Source organism: Elgaria multicarinata, chromosome 19, assembly GCF_023053635.1.
Source record: "Elgaria multicarinata webbii isolate HBS135686 ecotype San Diego chromosome 19, rElgMul1.1.pri, whole genome shotgun sequence".
Lineage (NCBI taxonomy): Eukaryota > Metazoa > Chordata > Lepidosauria > Squamata > Anguidae > Elgaria > Elgaria multicarinata.
Genome location: NC_086189.1, coordinates 11,902,641 through 11,925,370, shown reverse-complemented (window position 1 = coordinate 11,925,370; position 22,730 = coordinate 11,902,641). Strand labels below are relative to the sequence as shown.

Sequence of the window (22,730 nt, the reverse complement as noted above, 5' to 3'; positions counted from 1 at the left end):
AAGCAGGACGTGGTGCAACAGCACCCTTTCGCTTGACCCTTCATGTCTTAAAAACTCCCACAACCCTTTATTATTATTAATAATATTTATTTATAAAGTGCCATCAATTTTCATGGTGCTGTACTCCATGCTTCCTTCCATGAGACATCTATGCTTAACATGAAGTTAACATGAACAGGTGTAAGCTGGGAGTCTTAACCAAGCACAGGCAGATTTCAATCAATTGAATGAGCCAGCTGAAAAGTATTACACCATCTTAGAAATCAGTGAGGTAGCTGACATCTAGAGAACCCATGGAAAATGCTTGCTTTAAAAGCAGTGATGGAGGAAGTGTGTTCTGTGTTGACAACACTGCTAAAATTCCAAGCGTCTATTTGCCAGCCTCATTTGCCCTGTCTGTAAAACGGGACTAAGGCCCACAATCAACCTCTCGAAATTCGTTAAAAGGCTGTCAAACACCCTCCAACATGGAGGGGAGCACAGCTTCCTGGTTCTGAGGTCCGCGTTCTTATCTCCCACCTCGGATCTAGGAATCCGAAGTATCTTATTATTTATTTATCTTGTTTTTAAGCAGTCTTTTATAATCCAACCTACATTTAATAAGACTCCCTAGGGATTCCTCTGGTGGTTTGTTATGAGATTCCCTCATTTTTCTGGTCAGATCTTTCTTAGCTGCTTTGCATTGGTCATAAAATAGGAGGACCATATGGAAAGGAGGACAGATCTCCTGTATCTTTAACAGTTGCATAGAAAAGGGAATTTCAGCAGGTGTCCTTTGTATATACGGGGAATCTGGTGGAATTTCCTCTTCATCACAACAGTTAAAGGTGCCCTCTTCTAAATCTGGTCAATCTGGCAGAGCTCCTGCACCTTTAACTGTTGTGATGAAGAGGAAATTTCACCAGGTGTGACATGCATACAAATGACACCTGCTGAAATTCCCTTTTCTATGCAACTGTTAAAGATACAGGAGCCCTGTCCTCCTTTTCATATGGTCACCTTACTTAAAAGCAGCCAGAGTATGGTCATAGACTCATTGAATAGCAGAGTTGGAAGGGGCCTACAAGGCCATCGAGTCCAACCCTCTGCTCAAGGCAGGAATCCACCCTAAAGCATACCTGACAGATGGTTGTCCAGCTGCCTCTTGAAGGCCTCTAGTGTGGGAGAGCCCACCACCTCCCTAGGTAACTGATTCCATTGGTTCCATTGTCGTACTGCTCTAACAGTCAGGAAGTTTTTCCTGATGTCCAGCCGGAATCTGGCTTCCTGTCACTTAAGCCCGTTATTCCGTGTCCTGCACTCTGGGAGGATCGAGAAGAGATCCTGGCCCTCCTCTGTGTGACAACCTTTTAAGTATTTTAAGTATTTGAAGAGTGCTATCATGTCTCCCCTCAATGGTCAATGAGCTTTTGTTTGCAGATGCTACGAAAGAGGGCCTGAGTTCTGAGACAATTCGTTGAAAGGTGTCTATGTGATTTATGGATTTATCCCAAAATGATTGGCGCAAATTTATCATATGATGGCTGTATAATTTGCAATATTTATACACCTCTCCATGTCGGAAATAGATTCTGTAGCAGTGGACGTAGGAAATAAAACAGCAGGGGCCATACGATTGTTCCCTTACCCAGAATGAACTGCTTAACAATAAAATAAAAATAAAACAGTAATTATGCACGAACTGTCAATTTAGTTCAGCTGGTCAGCGACGGGTCCAGATCTGAGACCTTGGAGTCCCAACCTGCAAATGGGACCCACTTTCACAATTTCACAACCACCCAATGTGGCAGTGACATCCTTGACCCACTTTGGGGTCGCGATCCACCGGTTGAAGACTACACGCTATCGCTAAGCAATACCTCCATGCAAAATGCGAACAGCACCAAGGTGTCTAGCCTTCTGACCAGCCTAGTGTAGGTTTGCGAAAAACGAAGTCCCATTGAGTGCAGTGGGATTTACTCCCCAGAAAGTGTGTGCTGGATCACAGCCTGAGTAACCCTGCAGTTCCTGTCTCTCTCCTATACCTCTTCCCTTGCGGGTCAGAGTCTTAAAACCTCTTCCAAGGTGAAGCAAAGCCGATTCACTCAGCAGCCCCGGAGTGTCCCTTTCGGTTGCTTAGCGAACTTGCAAGTAACAAAACTTCTCCGCCAGCGATGCCTTTTTTCCCCCCACCCTCCTAAGATGTAACTACAGCAACAGCCGTTTCGATTCCAGCCTTGAGTAACTCACAACACACACACACACCACACCCAAGAGACAGCGCACGCTCCTAATCCTCATTAAGCCTGCAGCCGCCCAACCCAGGCGCATTTACCTGGGAGTAAGCCCTTGCGTTCGAACGCAGCGGGGCCTTACTCCGGAGTAAGCGGGCACGGCATTACGCTGCAAGGATCGCGCGTTTGCAAAGTGGGAGAGAAAGGTTTGTTGTGGTTTTTCCACGCTTTCTGGAAAGTCAGGCACAGAACGAAATGCCCCAGCCGGCGGGAGATCGGGGCCACGTATTCTCCCGCTTCTACAAGTGGTTGGATTTTTTATTTTTTTTCTGATGTAAAGAGGAGACATGGAAGATCAAAGCCCAGCTGGGTATTATTATTTTTTAAAGGGGAAAGGAGGGAGAGAAAGCCTTCCTTCCCACCATGCAAACACACAAAGCAGTTTTTGAAAGAAGCAGAGAGGTGGAAAGCAAAGGGGAGGGAAAAAATAAAACCAGTCTCTCACCTGGTCAGAGGAAGCAGCTTTTGGGGGTCTCTCCTTCTCTTCCTCCAGCTGAGGCTTGTAAAGGTGGGTGGAGTAAAAGAAAACACCCCCCAAACGAAGTCCTTTCTCTCTCCTTAGTCAATTTCCCTCTTCTTAGTCAATTTCCTGGAGTTGTAACTTGGCGACTTAACAATACTTCCCAATGCTGAGATACGCAGATGGCCGGGGATGGAGGAGGAGGAGGAGCTTGCGAGGTCATCTGCATAATACAGGACGCTCCTCCAATCGGAGCCGGCCCTCGTTAGCATAAAGCGGGAGACGGGCTTCGGAATTCCAGACCTTTGCAGATGTGGAGAGACTGCGGGGCGGAGCGCTATTTGCCTACAGGGCGGAGCGCGGACCAATCAGAGCGTCTTCTATTTTTTCTTTCATTTCTAGAGGGTGGGAGTTTTCCAACCTGGCTTTTGCGGAGCACGTGTTATCTACCGGGGTTCTTGCAGAGGGTGGGGATTTTATTATGCTAGGTAGGTTCTTCTTTAGCCATGTTTACACGGAATTAAATCATAAGAACGTAAGAACATGTAAGAACATAAGACGTGCCCTGCTGGATCACACCAAAGGTCTGTCTAGTCCAGCACTCTGTCCACATAGTGGCCCCACCAGCTGTTGACCCACGAGCAGGACATGGTGCAACAGCACCCTCCCACCCATGTTCCCCAGCAACTGGTGCACACAGGCTTACTGCCTCTGATACTGGAGGTATTGGTTTCAATGGGACTGACTCTCTTGGCCAGGCTATTTTGCGCCCTAGGTAAGGTGAGCTACTTTCACACACACACACACACACACACACACACACACACACACACACACACAAATAAATTGCCAACTTTGATTTTTAAGAACATATGTTTCCTGGAAAAAATAAGAAGCACAAAACTTGAAACTGCTAAATTTATTTTAAAGTGCAAGAAATACGTCATCATGCCAATTATAGCAAACAAATTGGAAAGGAACGTCTATGGGTCTAAAATGCATTATTTAATAGGAATATCACCTCCAAATCATCCCCCCCAACTCACACACACGTGCGCGCACACACACACTCAGCATCACTCACTCCAAACAAACACACGCGTGAACACATGCATTCACTCAAAGACCCCATGCACCCATTCTCTCTCTCTCTCTCTCTCTCTCTCTCTCTCTCTCTCTCTCTCTCTCTCTCCCGGGTGCATTCTGGAAGTCCGAACGTGGAGCCACCCCACCCCCACCCCAGCATCCCTGGCTTTGCTTCAGCTGGGCGGGCGCAGGGCGCCATCTCGCCCACCCAGGCCCAGCTGAATCCTCGGGCCAGCCCAGCTCACAGCCAACGCGCGTGAATGCTACGCTGTGCCCAGCGCCCCTCTTAGCTTGGCGCTCTAGGCGGCCACCTGAGTCGCCTCTATGGTAGCACCGGCCCTGCTCTTGGCAGAAAAAGGTGCTGCAAAGGGTAAGCAAAGTGATCCAGGGACAAGGGGACAGGAGCAGGCAGAGGAAACATTGGGGCCTGCTCCAGTTGGACTCCCCTCTTTCGGGAGCAGGATAATCCCATCAGCCTTGTTGCCGGTCTACTTAATTTCTCTCTCTCTCTTTTTCCTCTTCCCTCCTGAACTCCTTTTCCTTGTGTGTCATGTCTTTATTAGACTGTAAGCCTGAGGGCAGGGACTGTCTTTTTTGCTAAGTGATTGTAAGCCGCTCCGAGAGCCTTTCTCATCCTAGAAGTACCCAAAATGGTTATCTGATTATCCATTGAAACTGATTGGTAGGATGATTAGCTACAGTTATCCATGCTCTGATAACCTCTCGTTTGGATTACTGCAATGCGTTATATGTGGGGCTGCCTTTGAAAACGGTCCGGAAGCTTCAGCTGGTACAAAACAGGGCAGCATGGTTACTAACAGGGACTGGCCGACGAGACCACATCACGCCAGTCCTTTTACATCTTCATTGGCTGCCAGTCCAGGTCCGGGCCAGATTCAAAGTGCTGGTATTGACATTTAAAGCCCTAAATGGTTTGGGGCCAGGTTATTTGAAGGAACGCCTCCTCCCATATGTACCTGTCCAGACCTTAAGGTCATCCACAGGGGCCCTTATCCATGAGCCCCTGCCAAAGGAAGTGAGGCAGGTGGCTACTAGGAGGAGGGCCTTCTCCGCTGTGGCACCCCAGCTGTGGAATGAGCTCCCCAGAGAGGTCCACCTGGCGCCTACACTGTACTCCTTTCGTCGCCAGCTGAAGACCTTTTTATTCTCTCAGCATTTTAACACTTAATTTTAACTTAAATTTAAATTTTACTGTTCTAACGCTGTATTTTAATCTTATATCAATTTTGCTGCGTGGTTTTATCCTGGTTGTGCTTTTTATATTGTATTTTGTATTTGTGCTTTTAACCTGTTGGTGGTTTTATTATGGTTTTAATTTTTGTGAACCGCCCAGAGAGCTTCGGCTATTGGGCGGTATATAAAAAAAGGAAATAAATAAATAAATAAATAAATGATCAGGACATATCAAGGGAAGACCTTTTCCACAGAGCGCATAATTAAACTATGGGACTCCCTACCACAAGTCGTGAAGGAGGCTGGTGGCTCCGATTTTGTTGGGGCTGTGAATCCTTTCTGGGTTTCAGTAAGAACCAGCCAGAACTCTCAAGTTGCTATGCAAGGTGCTGAAACTATTTTAGAGATCAGGCTCAGCACCTTGTATAAGTTCTTTAGAGTTCTGGAGGGAACCCAGAGCAGATTCACCGCCCCACTGACACCAGAGCCACCAGTCTCCCCATGATGTGCTCAGATGCACCGTGTCTCTTAATGCTTGGTGCACTCTCCCATAATACTAGAACCGGGGTTCATCCCATGGAGCTGATCCGTGGGACATTCAGGACAGATAAAAGGAAGTCCTTCTTCATACAGCAGAGGGTTAAACTATGGAATTCATTACCACAAGGTGTGGTGATGGCCACCAATTTGGATGGCTTTAGAGGGGCTAATTTCTTGGAGAAGGCTATCAATGGCTACTAGCCCTGATGGCTATGTGCTTCCTCTAGTATCCAAGACAGTAAGCCTGTGTGCACCAGTTGCTGGGGAACATGGGTGAGAGGGTGCTGATGCATCGTGTCCTGCTTGTGAGTTCCTGGTTGACAGCTGGTTGGACAGAGCATGGACAGAGTGCTGGACTAGATGGACCCTTCTTATGTTCTTACATCCACTTGCCTGAGCCGTTGTTTGCATCTGGCTCCTTTGGGGAGGTCTCAGGGTTCTAATAAAATGCATAGTAGATCCCCCAAGCCTGAAATCTGCCCATCCCGGAGCTAGAGGCATCTCGGAAGTCCACATAAGCAGGGCATGAAGGAAACAGTTCCTAGCCCCTGAGCATTGGGTATTTATAGGTAGACAGCCTCTGAGCATGGAGGTTCCACAAAGTCTACTTGCTGGAATGCAAATCATAGGCGAGGACTATTACCTAGGGTGACCCTATGAAAAGGAGGACAGGGCTCCTGTATCTTTAACAGTTGCATAGAAAAGGGAATTTCAGCAGGTGTCATTTGTCTATATGGAGAAAAAAAGGAAAGGAACCTCTCATGCAAGCACTGAGTCATTACTGACTCTTGGAGGGACGCCAGCTTTCGCTGACGTTTTCTTGGCAGGCCTTATAGCGGGGTGGTTTGCCGTTGCCTTCCCCGGCCGTTATTACGTTTCCCCCAGCTAACTGGGTACTCATTTTACCGACCTCGGGAGGATGGAAGGCTGAGTCGACCCGAGCCGGCTGCCTGAAACCAGCTTCCGCTGGGATCGAACTCAGGCCGTGGGGAGAGTTTCAGCTGCAGAAACTGCTGCTTTACCGCTCTGCGCCACACAAGGCTCATCTATATGGAGAACCTGGTGAAATTCCCTCTTCATCACAACAGTTAAAGCTGCAGGAGCTATACTAGAGTGACCAGATTTAAAAGAGGGCAGCATTAACTGTTGTGATGAAGAGGAAATTTCACCAGGTTCTCCAGAGAGGTCCGCCTGGCGCCTACACTGTACTGCTTTCGTCGCCAGCTGAAGACCTTTTTATTCACTCAGTATTTTAACACTTAATTTTCACTTAAATTTAAATTTTACTGTTTTAACTCTGTATTTTAATCTTATATCAACTTTGCTGTGTGGTTTTATCCTGGTTGCGCTTTTTATACTGTATTTCGTAATTGTGTTTTTAACCTGTTGGGTGTTTTATTGTGGTTTTAATTTTTGTGAACCGCCCAGAGAGCTTCGGCTATAAATACAAATGACACGTGCAGAAATTCCCTTTTCAATACAACTGTTTCAGATACAGGAGCCCTGTCCTCCTTTTCATAGGGTTACCCTACTATTACCTCTCTGGACTTCCTCACAGTATCTTTCTAGCTGCTGGTGCAAGCAGGATTCTGGTCTGGTTGGACCCTGAGTTTAAACCATTAAACAGTTTTGATAGCTTATAGGGGTTATTGATCGTTTCCATTGTTTTTCATTTTACGGAAAAAGAAAAGGGATAGAAATTGACCATGTTTCTGTTTTCCCATTTCTCACCAAAACAATTAAAAATTAAATAAATATGCAGCAAATGTTTATTTATTTTTCTCTGCATGTATATTTTGGTTTGTTGGTTGAAAACAACTTAAAGCTTTTGCCCAGTTAAGCATATAAAACATGTTTTCACAAAGGCTTTTTTTTTTTTTAAAAGACCCTAATTTTGCAAAACTCCTCTCTACCGTAGCTTTATTTCCTCTCACGGTGCGTTAAATTCCTGAGTTATATTTAGGCCAATTTACCCAATCTTTGCTCTTTGGGATACGGCAAAGCCTTTGGGGCCTCGTTTCCAGCTGCTTTTGTAAAGTGCCCATTTCCACGCATTTAGCGGCAGCTAAAAATAAACATTTATTTGCTTCTACTCATGTCGGCTTTCCAAACCAAGGCTTTTGTGGCATGGAGTTGGTATGGGGCGCTCAATGAAAAGGGTGTCCCATCTTTTGAGTCAGATGTAGGGTGACCCTGTGGAAAGGAGGACAGGGCTCCTGTATGTTTAACCGTTGCACAGAAAAGGGAATTTCAGCAGGTGTCATTTGTATGCATGCAGCACCTGGTGAAATGTCCTCTTCATCACAACAGTTAGAGCTGCAGAAGCCCTGCCCTCTTGACCAGATACAAAAGAAGGCAGGGCTCCTGCAGCTTTCATTGTTGTGATGAAGAGGGTATGTCATGAAGTGTTGCATACATACAAATGACACCTGCTGAAATTCCCTTTTCTATACATTAAAGATAAAGGAGCCCTGTCCTCCTTTCCATATGGTCACCCTAGATGTACACAAACATACACCCGCCTTGCCACAGCATAAGAGTTGTAACCTTTCTGTACACCATAGCTTTTGATGCCTCTTAACAGCTTATATCTTTACCTGAAAGCTGACATTTTGACACTGTCAATTTTATTATTCCCCCCTTCTCTACACTTCGTTCTAAATGCCTTACGGCCATTGCTTCTACTGTTTTGTTTCTTTTAAAAATGGCTGTTTTGAATATTAAGCTGCACTGAATATCATTAACCCGGTGGCTACCAGGAGGGCCTTCTCTGCTGTGGCACCCCAGCTGAGGAATGAGGTCCCTGGAGATATTTGAGTGGCACCTATGTTATACTCTTTTTGATGCCAGGCGAAGACCTTTTTATTTCCCCAGTATTTTAACAGTTCATCATCTTAGTCTTTTAACTTTGCTGTTTTAAATCTGTATTTTAAACCTGTATAAATCTCTGCATTGCTGCTCAGTTTTCTCCTGCTCGTGCTTTTATATTGTACGTTTATATTGCGCTTTTTACATTGTGCTTCGTTTTTATACTGCGGATTTGATGGTTTTAATTTTTGGGGGCTTCAGCTACTGCATGGTATAGAAATGGAACGAATAAATAAATAGATTTTGAGTAGAAAAGGGTTTTATAAATGTTTTAAATGGATCCATCAGACAAAAACGCCACTCGCTTTTTCCCCCTAACGTGTTTGCTTTATTGAAAAATTAAAAGCACAAGCTCTTTCGTATATAAATACCATTTACAAGGCATCCTCAGTTGCTGGCTGTGAATGTATGAAGACAGATTGCGGGACCCTCACTCCAGGCGGGTCACCGAGATGTGATCTCAGAGCGTTAGAAGTGGCGCCTCTAGGAGTGCTCAGGGACTTGAGGAAGGGTAACACATGACTCCTCCCCCTTCCCACTCATTGGTGCTCTGATGCAAGATGAAAAGGGAGGGAAGGACGAGCTAGAGAGAGGAGGTGAGGTTTTAGACAGGTGAGTGGCCAAGTCATTCAAACACAGAAACAAAGGGGGCAGACGTGGGACACCTAAACCATGGTTTACCAACCAGGCGAGGATGATCTGTGGTAAGGATGATTATCAGGAGTGACTCTCCTTGTTTCTCCTCCACATCCTTTGCTCAGATTCTCCAACCAGACTTAATCCGTCTTGGGATGGTGTCAGCGGTGGGATACCTTAGCAGAGGAGTTGCCTTGAGCACTGGTGCACCAACCCAAAGCCTATTTGGTAGGAAATCCTTCATGTGTTTCGCACCGGTGGCGTGTATACATGTGCTGCTGGGTTTCATGTGGGAGTTCTCTGGGTGTGTGATGGGGCAGATAAGCCAACCTGTGTGCGTCAGCCCTCTTGAAACACCAGTTATCTCCTTCCCTCCCTCCCTCCCTCATTTGGCTTTGAGGCCTTCGGCTGCCCCATCCCTAAAGTGCAACATTAAACTCGGTGACTAGGAAATCGACATAGTCCTTGTCCTTCGTCTTAAAGGCCTCGGCAATGATGCGAGCTGCCTCACGGTGCTCCTTCCCTTGCAGAGCTGCGCCGTTGACCTCCAGGATCACGTGACCCACCTTCAGCTTCCCGCAGTTGTGGGCGGAGCCTCCTCTCTGCAGTCCGTAGGGAGAGAGCGACGAAGGAGGAAAGACGGGGGGAAAGAGCTCATTTATTGTTACGCATTTTGCTGATTTTGAGATCCTCTCTGAAGGGTTTTTATCTGGCGAGGTAACGGTGGTGGAAGGCTTGGCAACATAACGTTTTATTCACTGGTTATATTCACACCCTGCTTTCCAGCCAAAACTAACTCCAAAACGTCTGACAATCAAAATCCACATAGAGCTACAGTATAAAATAAGGGAAGGCAGCCGGATGCTTTTTATACCTTTTGGACTACAATGCCCATCAAGCCCTGACTATTGCCTGTGATGTCTGGGGCTTATTTTTCAAATTTATATTTATTTATTTATTACATTTCTATACCGCCCCATAGCCGAAGCTTTCTGGGTGGTTTACGTAAGATTAAAAATATCAAAAACTGATATACGAAATTTAAAGGAGTAAAAAATAAGCACCTCGCACTTTAATAAACTTTTTACTAACAATATTATTGTAGAAGATTCCTTGGTTTCACCCTTGCCTTTGGCTTATTTTTTACTCCCCTACGGGGTTTTCCTTCTTTTCGCACTATACTAGGGTGACCCTATGAAAAGGAGGACAGGGCTCCTGTATCTTTAACAGTTGCATAGAAAAGGGAATTTCAGCAGGTATCATTTGTATATATGGGGAACCTGGTGAAATTCCCTCTTCAGCACAACAGTTAAAGCTGCAGGAGCTATACTAGAGTGACCAGATTTAAAAGAGGGCAGCTTTAACTGTTGTGATGAAGAGGGAATTCCACCAGGTTCTCCATATATACAAATGACACCTGCTGAAATTCCCTTTTCAACACAACTGTTAAAGATACAGGAGCCCGGTCCTCCTTTCCATATGGTCACCTTACACTATACGAAATTTAAAACCACAAAAAAAAAACTACAGTGTACACAAGAATGGACATCTAAAAACAACTAAACAACTTTAAGCTGTCAGTCAAACCTAAAAACAGTTCTGGGATTGGTTAAGCTCATCACATATTGCGAAGTGCCTGCGGAAAGACAAAAGGCTTGACCTGGCGCCGAAAAGAGAGCAATGTTGGCACCAGGCGGGCCTCGTCAGGGAGATCTTTCCATAATTGGGGGCCACCACTGAAAAGGCCCTCTCCTTTGTTGTTGTCTTCTGAGCCTCCCTCAAAGTAGGCACCCGGAGAAGGACCTTAGATGTTGAGCTTAGCATACAGGTAGGTTTATGTCGGGAAAGGTATTGTGGGAGTTGTAGTCCAGAACCTCTGGAGGACACCAAGATGTCTACTCCTGAGATAAAGCATACAGCTTTTTTCTAGCATTTTGATTGTGTGTGTGTGTGTGACAGAGAGAGAGAGAGTGAAAACAGACTCTGAAGTTTCTTACGCTGTTTAGAAGCCAGAAGAGTTTTCCTTTTTAAAATAATGGGTGGGTAGAGGACTTACCACAATTAGTATGAGGCGACAGAAGGTTGCATCAGTGGAGTTCCTGATTGAAAATGGCCCAATGGGAATTATGGAGCATTGCATACAATGACATTCTTGGTAAAAAATAAAAACAGTTCTCTAAAAATTCCTCCCCTGAAATGCCCCTAGGAATGACACTGCACCATCTCATGGTATCATTCCCAGTGAGCCATGCTCAAGAAGGAATGGATACTAGATCTTGTTGGGAACCTTCTACAGATTTAGCTCTTTTGTTGACCGCCATTAGGAAGGAGAATTTCATTGGGTCCGCATTTTTTAAGCGAACTCACCTAACGTTCCCTCCCCAGACTAATCTGCAAATTGGAACGCAGTTATCCTTCGGACTGCACGGTTCTCTGAATTTTGCAATTCAGTCCTCGGCTCAAAGACGGCATACCAAAATGTGTCTAATAATGAAACTTGCGGATAAAAAAACTTTTAATTAGGGAAGTCTGCATGCAAAAATAACTGCAGAGGAGAGAGTGAAAGAACTGGGTGTTTTTAGCCTGGAGCAGAGAAGACTGAGGGGAGACATGAGAGCACTCTTCAAATACTTGAAAGGTTGTCACACAGAGGAGGGCCAGGATCTCTTCTCGATCCTCCCAGAGTGCAGGACACGGAATAACGGGCTCAAGTTAAAGGAAGCCAGATTCCGGCTGGACTTCAGGAAAAACGACCTGACTGTTAGAGTAGTACGACAATGGAACCAGTTACCTAGGGAGGTTGTGGGCTCTCCCACCCTAGAGGCCTTCAAGAGGCAGCTGGGCAACCATCTGTCAGGGATGCTTTAGGGTGGATTCCTGCATTGAGCAGGGGGTTGGACTCGATGGCCTTATAGGCTCCTCCCAACTCTACCATTCTATGATGTTATGCATCATTTTGTAAATTTTAAACCCCCCCAACCAATTTGCAGACTGATGTGGAAATCAGACACAACGTTGTTACGCTTCAACAGAAGCAACACAAAATAGACTCCCCCCTCCCTAAGCGCCATATGAATTTCTTTGCTTGTATATTCAAAAATAATAAAGATACAGGGGCGCCACGCATCAGGGGTGGGGAACCCGATTTTGTTGGCCTACAAAGTCCATCAGCCCCAGTCAGCATCAGAGATGATAGGAGTTGTAGTCCAACAACATCTGGAGGGTCAATGGTTCCCCAGGCCTGCTTTTCCCTGCAAAGGAAACCTAACAGTGCAGTTATATGCACACTTTCTTGAGAGTAAATCTTGTTGAATTTGGCAGAACTGAGGCTGATGGGAATTGTAAGCCAAAATACCTAGAGGGTCGCAAGTGGCCCACACCTGTCTTAGGAACCTGTCTTATTCATCCCCATAAACTGCTCCTGGAGATGGAAGTGGTTGAACCATGTGCCTGCTGCCACTGAGATACGTTCCCCAGCAGTCTGGTTCCACCTCTGGGTGCCACCCTTGGCCAGAAGGTGGCAGCACTCATCCACATCCTGGAATAAGACTTGCCGAGGCCCGAAGACATATCAAGATTCGGAGGCCCCATACCATAAAACTAAAGAGAGAAAAAGTTATTCCATTATAAGAAAAGGTGTAATGAAAGGTTACAACCCAGAGTTTTTGGCGGGAGTGCTTGTAGTTGAACAGTGGCCATGGCTAGACCAGGCCTATATCCCGGGATTGTCCCAGGATCATCCCTGTGCATCTAAATGACACACAGGGGATCCCGGGAGCAGGCAGGGACGGCCCCTCCATTTGCCTGGGATAATCCTTCGGTCTAGCTAAGGCCAGGGTTAGATAGCCTCCTCTGATGATGTGCATAAAAGCACTAATAAAGTCAGTAGCTTTGAACTCCTTTTAAAATGGATCTAGTTTGCGCTTACTGCCTCCAATACTAAATGCTGTGTTGCCACGCTTTCTCTATCTAAGGCAACTCTGCTGTAAGCCTCACCGGACCTTCCAACATATTAAAGCCAAAGTAATTTCAATCATCATGCATCTTAGTTATCTCCAACATAGTGAGAGGCCTCTCATAATATGAGGCCCTCAGCCGTGGCTTACTTGGCTTGTTCCTAAATCCGGTCCCCAGTCCCCAAGATCAGATAAACTTCCTATGTAGACCCTGATGGGCAGCACCTAAGCTCTCCATGATATTTACACCTAAGGAAGTTCCAGTATTTCAACGGGGTTTATTCCCAGGGAACTATGCCTGAAACTGCAGCCCGAGGGATCTCAAACTCAGTGGCAAAGAGCACCTTTTATCAGTTTAGGCTGCTATATCAACTATTATTATTATTATTATTATTTTATTTATTTATTTATTTATTTATTTATTTATATAGCACCATCAACTGCGCCCTTATCTGGACGGAGATAGCCTAGCTACAGTTATCCATGCTCTGATAACCTCTCGTTTGGATTACTGCAATGCGTTATACGTGGGGCTGCCTTTGAAAACGGTCCGGAAACTTCAACTGGTACAAAACAGGGCAGCACGCTTACTAACAGGGACTGGCCGACGAGACCACATCACGCCAGTCCTTTTCCAGCTTCATTGGCTGCCAGTCCAGGTCCGGGCCCGATTCAAAGTGCTGGTATTAACATTCAAAGCCCTAAACGGCTTGGGGCCAGGCTATCTGAAGGAACGCCTCCTCCCGTATGTACCTGCCCGGACCGTAAGGTCATCCTCAGGGGTCCTTCTCCGTGAGCCCCTGCCAAACGAAGTGAGGCAGGTGGCTACCAGGAGCAGGGCCTTCTCTGCTGTGGCACCCCGGCTGTGGAACGAGCTCCCTAAGGAGGTTCGCTTGGCACCTACATTATATGCTTTTAGACGCCAGGTGAAGACCTTTTTATTCTCCCAGCATTTTAACAGTCTATAAATAATGTTTAACTTGGTGTTTTAAATTCGTAATTTTGCATTGCTGCTCTTTTTATCTGGTTGAGCTTTTATATTGTATTTTATATTTTATACAACAAATATACTGTTGTTTAATACTTTGAATGTTTTTAATTTTTGTGAACCGCCCAGAGAGCTCCGGCTATTGGGCGGTATAGAAATGCAATCAATCAATCAATCAATCAATCCGTTTTCTAGCTTCATGTTGCAAAGCAACCTGCCCATCACAACACCCCCTGTGCCTCAACAGTGATGGGGAGACTGTTTGTGCCCAACCTTCCCCAACCTGGAGCCCTCAAGATGTTTTGGACTTCAGCTCCCATCAACCCCAGGCAACATGGCCAATCGTCAGCAATGCTGGGCACCAGCTTGGGGACGGGCCGCTGATCTCTTCCGAATTCCGGGACCATGAGCAGCGGAAATGTCTTCTCACATACCAACGAGCAAGCCAATAAAGAAGGAAAAATTGTTCAGCGCTAAATCCTCCTTCCACTTTCAGTCTACAAATTACATTGGGAAGCTGGGGGTGAATTAGCAGCTGTGATCTCTCATGTTACTTATTAGTCAGAAGCACGCCTCAAAGGTTAGGGATGAATAATTCTCAGCCTGCAGGCACAACAGTTTCAAGAGGGTGTGTGTGTGTGTGCATGCCGGCATGCATTTAAAGTTCTGAGTAATCTTTTCACAGACAGCTCCTCCTTGAATGCAAGATTGGCATTAAATTATACATGTATTTGTGTGTATGTGTACGTGTGTGTATCCCGCCAGCCACCATTGAATTCTGACTGTGTTGGAGGACTAAGGTGTACCAGGAGTGGCAGGTGTGCCCATCTAGTGACTGGCTCTGCTGCTGCCTCTGTCTCCTTTCAGTGTGTGACTGCACACGGCGCAGGGTCATGGCTGCACCCCTTGGGGAGGGGGCATGGTGGAGGGGGCATGAAGACACGGCTTGAGGCCTTGGATGATGGCAATGTCCTTGGCAGCATAGGTGTGCACAAGGGGTGTGCCAGATGGGCCATAAAGCATCGGAACTGTCATGTCTAACCCTACTGCCCCTGTTTCGGGAGAAGGGGTTTCAGGTAATCAATCAGAATCAGATTCAGAACTAGAAGACGCAGCGCCAGACACCAGCCAGACCGTAACAGTGGGGGAGGAAGCTCTCACAGGCAATTCCCCAGCTGGGAATCAGCCCACTCCAGAGCTGATCTCCTCAAGGCCACATCCTATACTCTCAGAGGGAAACGAGGGAGCTTCCGGGGCGGGGGGGGGGAGCATCCTGAAACACTAACCGATGCTAGAATCCGCCAGAAGCTCAAACACACAGCGAGTAAAAAGGCCGTGAGAAAGTCGGAGGGATTGCGCCGAAACTACCACCGTACCAGGCGCCTTGAAGCTACAAGCATTTGAGAAGTAACTCCTCTCTCTCTCTCTTCTTGAACGGACAATTGTCTTGCTTAGTTTGCATAGTAATTGCTTAGGGCGTGTTGTTTCAAAGAGGTTCGACTGTATAAAGAGACGTTTGGTGCTTAATAAAGACTTTGTGGATTACTTAGCAAGCCTCGTCATTTGCCTCCCATTGAAAGGACGAGGGCTTGGGAGGGACACGACAGAAACAGGCGAATAAATTAACAACTGAGGAGGCAATTCTAAAGTCAGCTGGAATAATCTGGATGAGGGTAAGCGGTGTTAAGTGCCCATCCACTGGTGGAGACAGAGGTGTCTTGGCGGACATAGGCATGCACAAGGGGTGTGCCAGTTGTGCCCAGGCACACCCTAATGTCTCAAGCAATAAGTGTTGAATTGAGGGGGCCGTTGAGTAAGGATTCAGATGCAGCAGGAATGGTTCTCCAGCTGCTCCGCCACCACACTGAAGAACCGCTGCCTCCAAGAGAGCACTGTTGCTCCCGGAAGGAGGAACGAAAAGGAATTGCTCTTCGGGGAGCCTCTCTTCCGGGAGCCACAGCTCCTCGGCCACTGGGCCTCTGCTTGAGTAGCTGCGGTCAGGCAAGCTGAACGCAGAACACAGCATCAGTGTCAACAGTGTTTCATGAATAAACGAATACAAATAATGCTCGTTATGATTGAGTATTCAATAAATGTTCACCTTTTTAAAAATAATAATCCCTGGGTGCACCCCCTAATGAAATGTACTGCGCACGCCTATGCTTGGCAGCCACGTTCCCCTCCTGTGGCAATCCGTGGCACCAAAGGAAAGTGTCCCTGGGGATTTAAAGGTGCAGGCGCATAAAAAAAAACAACGAGGGCGGCTCCTTTGATCGCAGCCTGGTTCTGTCCACATATGGGTGCTCCTTAATAGCCATCTGGACTATTATAGGATTGCCACCCTGCAAGTTTATTCAGGAGTCACTTGTGCTGGGTTGAAGCTGCCTGGCTGTGAGAACAAGACCTGGGCATACCTGACCACAGGTCAACTCTTTGCAAGCTGCCTGCTTGACTGGCCTCAGGCTGCAATCCTAGGCACATTTACTTGTGAGTAAGCCCCATTGAATGCACCCGGGCTTACTCCTGAGCAAAAATACCTAGGACTGTGCTCTCTGTGGTTCTTTCTAGGGTGACCATATGGAAAAGAGGACAGGGCCTTCCCGGCTTTCTTCCTTTTCTTTTCTTCCTTCCTTCCTTCCTTCTGCTTTTAATTGCACAAAACATCGTTAAATGAACAAAGGTGCTTTCAAATTAGCTCCTCAAGAGGGAACAGAACTTTTTTCATCAGATGCTGGTTTGAATAGGGTGACCCTATGGAAAGGAGGACAGGGCTCCTGTAGCTTTAACAGTTGCATGGAAAAGGGAATTTCAGCAGGTGTCCTTTGTATATATGGAGAACCTGGCAAAATTCCCTCTTCAGCACAACAAAGCTGCACGAGCCCTGCCCTCTTTTGTATCTGGTCACTCTAGCATAGCTCCTGCAGCTTTAACTGTTGTTAATACAGCTGTTAAAGATACAGGAGCCCTGTCCTCCTTTCCATGCGGTCGGTCACCCTAGCCCCCCCCTTCCAGAAACAGCTTCCAGTTGCAGGCTCATCATTCAGTTCACCTCATTGCTTCTAGGGGAGGGTATCATTTGGAGAGCCCCTCTGGAGTTCCGATAGGATATGACGGAAACCCGGAGGGGATTCACTGCCCCGATGACATCGGAGCCACCAGCCTCGACTGGTCCAAGCTGAGCAAGTCGCATCAGCTATCTTGCAAAGCACAGGGGCTGCTGACGGAGCTCTCTAGGAACAGCCTGACTCCCTTGAGGGTGATCCAGCCCCCCCCAGGCCTCCAGCCGACGTCTGTGGCTAGCAGCGCCATGGTCCCTGCGACTGGTGGCCCCGATTCCACCCCTCCCTTACCTGTATCGTGACAATCCGAGGCAGGGGCTGACGGGTGTTGGCTCCCCCTTCGATGGCGATGCCCAGGGTCGGCGCACTCTTTGCCACGCGGATCAGGCGGGACGTCGGTTCTAGGAGGCCTGGCTGTGATGGAGGAGAGAAGAAGAGCTTTTGACAGAGGGGGACGTAGCGGCTGGCGAGAGAGTGGCGTTGTGGACACGGATCCGGACCCCTGACCAAGATGTGCAGCTTGCTGGGTAGACTTTCCCGATCCTATGACTCTCTCTCTCTCTCTCTCGCTTGCTCCCCACCCTTTGTTAGAACTTATGCATCTTTCCTCAGAAGCGTCTCCCAGAACCTTCAAAATGGGACCTGCTTCCCAGAAAGCACATTAGGGATCAAACCCTCAGTTTACTCCATCTGGAAAATGGGGGTAAGTACTTTTCACAAGTTTATTGTGAGGGCAAACAAGGAATGCTAGCATTCCGTTGCAAAGAAGCCAGGAACAATCCAGAAAACAAATCGAGATGGACACATTAAAACATTTCTCTTCACCTTGTTCAATATCCTCAGGGGCACCTTTGCTGGGACCTCACATTTTATTTATTTATTTTGTATTAAAATGTTTTGGGGTTTTTTAGGCTGTCCTTAAGGGTAAAACCCTCTCAAGGCAGCATAGAGAATAAGGCGATAAATATAGAATAAAATATTATAAGAACTATAAAAACAAATTACACCAATTAAACTTGCAACTCCAAGGCGATGGCAAAGCCAATAAAAACAGGTGGGTCTTCAGAACCTTCATGAAGACCTGCAAAGAAGGGGCCTGATGAACTGCTGATGGAGGTTGATTCCAGAGATGTGGGGCCACCACTGAAAAGGCCCTTTTCCTTGTACTCACCAGCCTAATGGCCCTTGGTGGTGGGCAAGTGAGAAAGGCCTCTGTTGATGACCTCAGAGTGTGGGCAGACTAGTATGGGAGAAGGTGGTCCTTCAAGTATCTTGACCCAAACCACTAAAGGCTTTAAAGGTCAAAACCAGCCTTTTAAATTGGGCTGGAGCAGTATTGGTGTCATATATCCAGGCAGCTATATACTGCACCGACTGACATTTCTAAACCGTCTTCAAAGGCAGCCCCATGTAGAGTGCATTGCAGTAGTCAAGCCTGGGTACCACCAGAGCATGAATAACCTAGGCAGGATCCTCCGTCTTCAGATAGGGTCAGAGTTGGCGTACCAGCCTAAACTGGTAAAAAGTCCTCCTGGCTATCGCTGCTAGCTGAGTTTCCCCAGTTAATGCAGAGTCTAGGAGCACACCCTAAATGCACACTGGATTCTTCACGGGGAGTGCAACCCTATCTACATCAGATGTATTCCTCTGTCCGAATTCGTTGGTTTCTCTGCCTCCAGCACTACTCCAGTCTACGTTTGTTTGCGCTCATCCATTCCAAACCCTCCTCTAGGAATATTTCAGAAAGATCCAACCTAACTCTCACTGCCGTATCAAACACTGACACTCGGTAGGAGCACTGTGCCTGTAGGCATGTGCAGAATGCCTCCACCTTTGAGTAAACATAGAGCGTCATCACAAGTGGGGGAGGGGAATCGCGCTTCCTTACCGTCGCTTCTCCGCCCCCGCTTTTGTCCCTCATTACTTCCTCTTTCTTCCTGGAGAGGAAAGAAGAAGTAAACAAAGACCACGCGGCCCATTCAAGGGCCGTTTTTATCGCGCTGTTTTTCCTGCGCACAGCAGGAGATCGCGGCACATTCCTTTTTTTAAAAAAAAAGTTGGATTAAAAGCGGTCTATTTCACGATGGGAAAACGAGCGGGAGGCGTGCGGGAGGCAGACGACATCGTCCACATCCCTAAGTGCGCAGTGGCGTACGTGAATTAAAACGCTCCGCCGATGACGCCCATAGTGTGAACTCTCTCTCTCCCCCTCCATGGCTGCTTTTAGAACTTAAAAACACAGCCCATGCTGCCCTCTAGTGGCCAAGCCTGTTCTTAGCTCTGGTAGCGTCCATCCTGCTACTTGAGAAAGACTCCTGTACAGGGGCTGTTTCACATATTACACTAGGGTGACCATATGGAAAGGAGGACGGGGCTCCTGTGTCTTTAACAGTAGTGTAGAAAAGGGAATTTCAGCAGGTGTCACTTGCATGCAAGCAGCCCCTGGTGGAATTTCCTCTTCATTTTTTGTGAACCGCCCAGAGAGCTTCGGCTATCGGGCCGTATAAAAGTGTAATAAATAAATAAATTACGCAGCAGTTAAAGCTGCAGGAGCTCTGCCCTCTTGACCAGATACAAAAGAAGGCAGGGCTCCTGCAGTTTTCACTGTTGCGATAAAGAGGGAATTTCACATGCATGCCTACAAATGACACCTGCCAAGGTTACCTTTTCTATACAACTGTTAAAGATACAGGAGCCAGTCCTCCTTTCCATATGGTCACCATACATTACACAGCAGCAAGTGCAGGACATGGAATAACGGGCTGAAGTTACAGGAAGCCAGATTCCGGCTGGAACTCAGGAAAAACGTCCTGACTGTTGGAGCAGTATGACAATGGAACCAGTTACCTAGGGAGGTTGTGGGCTCTCCCACATTAGAGGCCTTCAAGAGGCAGCTGGACAACCATCTGTCAGGGATGCTTTAGGGTGGATTCCTGCATTGAGCAGGGGGTTGGACTCGATGGCCTTGTAGGCCCCTTCCAACTTTACTATTCTAGGATTCTATGATAAGACCTAGGTTAACCACTGAGTGTGCTCCCATCTCCGAGCTGGGGTCAAACTCAGCTGCCCAATGTATACCCATGTATACTAGCGATACATGGGTTTGAGGCATTTGTACATGACATTCGTAGGTGTACCCTTTACAACCGTGGGTGTACAGCTAAAAATGTATTGTGGGAAACGGCTCCTTAGCCGGTTTCACCCTTGCCATGCAAGCCAAGGTGTGCCAAATCTTCACAAGGACGCCTTTCAAACGGCTAGCACACACACACACACCCCGGAGAAAAATAGCTAAACTGTGTGTGCATGTGTGAGAATTCAGCCCCCTCTCATCAACCCATGCTGTACTGAAAGGTTCCTTCACACCCATTCTGTTTTGTCAGGATCGTGCTCAGAGGAGGGCGACGAGGATGATCAGGGGTCTGGAAACAAAGCCCTATGAGGAGAGACTGAAAGAACTGGGCATGTTTAGCCTGGAGAAGAGAAGATGGAGGGGAGACATGAGAGCACTCTTCAAATACTTAAAAGGTTGTCACACAGAGGAAGGCCAGGATCTCTTCTCGATCATCCCAGAGTGCAGGACACGGAATAACGGGCTCAAGTGACAGGAAGCCAGATTCCGGCTGGACATCGGGAAAAACTTCTTGACTGTTCGAGCGGTACGACAATGGAACCAATGATCTAGGGAGGTTGTGGGCTCTCCCGCACTAGAGGCAGCTGGACAGCCATCTACCAGGGCTGTTTTAAGGTGGATTCCTGCTCTGAGCAGGGGGTTGGACTCGGTGGCCTTAAAGGCCCCTTCCAACTCTACTGTTCTAGGATTCTATGGCAGCTCACTGATTTGTGAGCCACCATGGCATCTGTGGCCTGGCCCAAGACAGCAGTTCCAGCTCCATCGGAGTTAACCTGAGGCTGGAGGCAGCGAATACTACATTTGCAAAAGAACAAACACCCAGGGGTAGGCCTTACCGGCTTGGGGCCTGCCTCTACCGGCCCGTCAGCCCTCGGCGCTTCCTGGGGGCTCCGGTTTTTGACAGGACCCTGTGGCCGGCTCCTATCTTTGGCGCTGAGCTCCATTTCCCCGATGTCCACGCCGCTGTCTTCGCTGAGGGTCTGCCCGCTGTCAGAAAGCTGGGAGAGCGTCGAAGCTGGATGGGGTGACGGGAGGAAGGTGGTCAGAAAAGCCACACAGGAGAGCAGCCAGCAGAGACAGAGAGACGCTGCAGTTGGAACATCCTCTGATCTCTAACGCTGGTATTAACATTCAAAGCCCAAAACGGCTTGGGGCCAGGCTATCTGAAGGAACGCCTCCTCCCATTTGTACCTGCCTGGACCCTAAGGTCATCCTCAGGGGTCCTTCTCCATGAGCCCCTGCCAAAGTGAGGCAGGGAGCTACCAGGAGCAGGGCCTTCTCTGTTGTGGCACCCCGGCTATGGAACGAGCTCCCTAAAGAGGTTCACCTGGCACCTATACTATATTCTTTCAGATGCCAGAATTGGGGTCATCCCATGAAACTGATTTGGTGGGAGATCCAGGACAAATAAAAGGAATTACTTCTTCACAAAGCGCATAGGTAAACTATGGAACTCACTACCACAAGATGTCGTGATGGCCACCAATCTGGATGGCTTTAAAAGGGGGTTGGATAAATTCCTGGAGGCGAAGGCTATCCATGGCTACTAGCCTTGATGGTTGTGTGCTACCTCCAGTATTTGAGGCAGTAAGGCTGTGTGTACCAGTTGCTGGGGAACATGGGTGGGAGGGTTCTGTTGCACCATGTCCTGCTGGTTCATCCCTGGCCGACGGCTGGTTGGCCACTGTGTGACCAGAGTGCTGGACTAGATGGACCCTTGGTCTGATCCAGCAGGGCTCTTCTTTATGTTCTTATGTTCTTTTTATTCTCTCTGTATTTTAACAGTCTATCAATTTAATTTTAACTTCGCTGTTTTAAAATTGGTGTTTTAAATTTGTATTTCTGCACCGCTGCTGCTTTGATCCTGGTTGTGCCTTTCTATTATATTTTACATCCTGTTTTTATACTGCTTGTTTTATACTTCGAATGGTTTTAATGATTGTGAACCGCCCAGAGAGCTTCGGCTATTGGGCGGTAGAGAAATGCAATCAATCAATCAAATAAATAACGCGACAACATAAATGAACCAAACCTAGCCCAGAAGAAGCTGGGTTGTTACATAGACTAATTCCAGAGCTCCCCTGCTCCTGTTTTATGGAGATGGAGATTTGCTAGTGCAACTTTCTTCCATATTCAGCCCCTTCACAATACTCTAGAATTTGTCCATTGGCTCTAGCATATATATATACGCATAGATAACACATATACACAGAAACTACCACCAGGAGGAAGAAGAGGCAGGAATATAAATCTGCTTTGCAAAGTTCAACCAACCAGACCAAAAAGAAGAGCTGGTTCTTTTCAGGGACTTCTGGAGCCCAATGGCTGGAGGGCACAGAGATTTTACCCCTCCTTTTTTTTTTGGTACGGATGAGTGCGACCATGGCTGCCAGAAAGGCAAATGCTATTTTGGGCTGCATTAATAGAAGTGTAGCTTCCAAATCGCGAGAGGTACTGGTTCCTCTCTATTCGGCCCTGGTTAGGCCTCATCTAGAGTATTGCGTCCAGTTCCAATTCAAGAAGGACGCAGACAAGCT

At 47.2% G+C, this 22,730-nt stretch overlaps 3 protein-coding genes across 4 annotated transcripts in view; 2 read left to right on the top strand and 1 right to left on the bottom strand.

Annotated features, from left to right (window-relative positions):
- ATP6V1G1 (ATPase H+ transporting V1 subunit G1) overlaps positions 1 to 22,730 on the top strand; it is a 210,713-nt gene that overhangs the window by 35,676 nt on the left and 152,307 nt on the right. The window contains exon 1 of one of the 2 annotated variants that reach the window (XM_063144788.1): positions 2,934 to 2,944. The exons of the other annotated variant lie outside the window; for it this stretch is intronic. The gene's annotated coding sequence lies outside the window, so the exon portion shown is untranslated. Of the gene's footprint in view, positions 1 to 2,933; positions 2,945 to 22,730 lie in introns of those variants that run through there. 2 annotated transcript variants of the gene reach the window in all.
- Positions 1 to 22,730, top strand: part of NIBAN2 (niban apoptosis regulator 2) — a 413,466-nt gene that overhangs the window by 276,386 nt on the left and 114,350 nt on the right. The gene's annotated exons all lie outside the window — the stretch shown is intronic.
- Positions 9,477 to 22,730, bottom strand: part of WHRN (whirlin) — a 111,393-nt gene continuing 98,139 nt past the window's right edge. Inside the window, exons 10-12 of the mRNA XM_063144773.1 lie at positions 21,030 to 21,208; positions 17,352 to 17,474; positions 9,477 to 9,659 (exon numbers count right to left, since the gene is read on the bottom strand). Coding sequence (XP_063000843.1) covers positions 9,477 to 9,659; positions 17,352 to 17,474; positions 21,030 to 21,208 — 485 coding nt within the window. The remainder of the gene's footprint in view (positions 9,660 to 17,351; positions 17,475 to 21,029; positions 21,209 to 22,730) is intronic.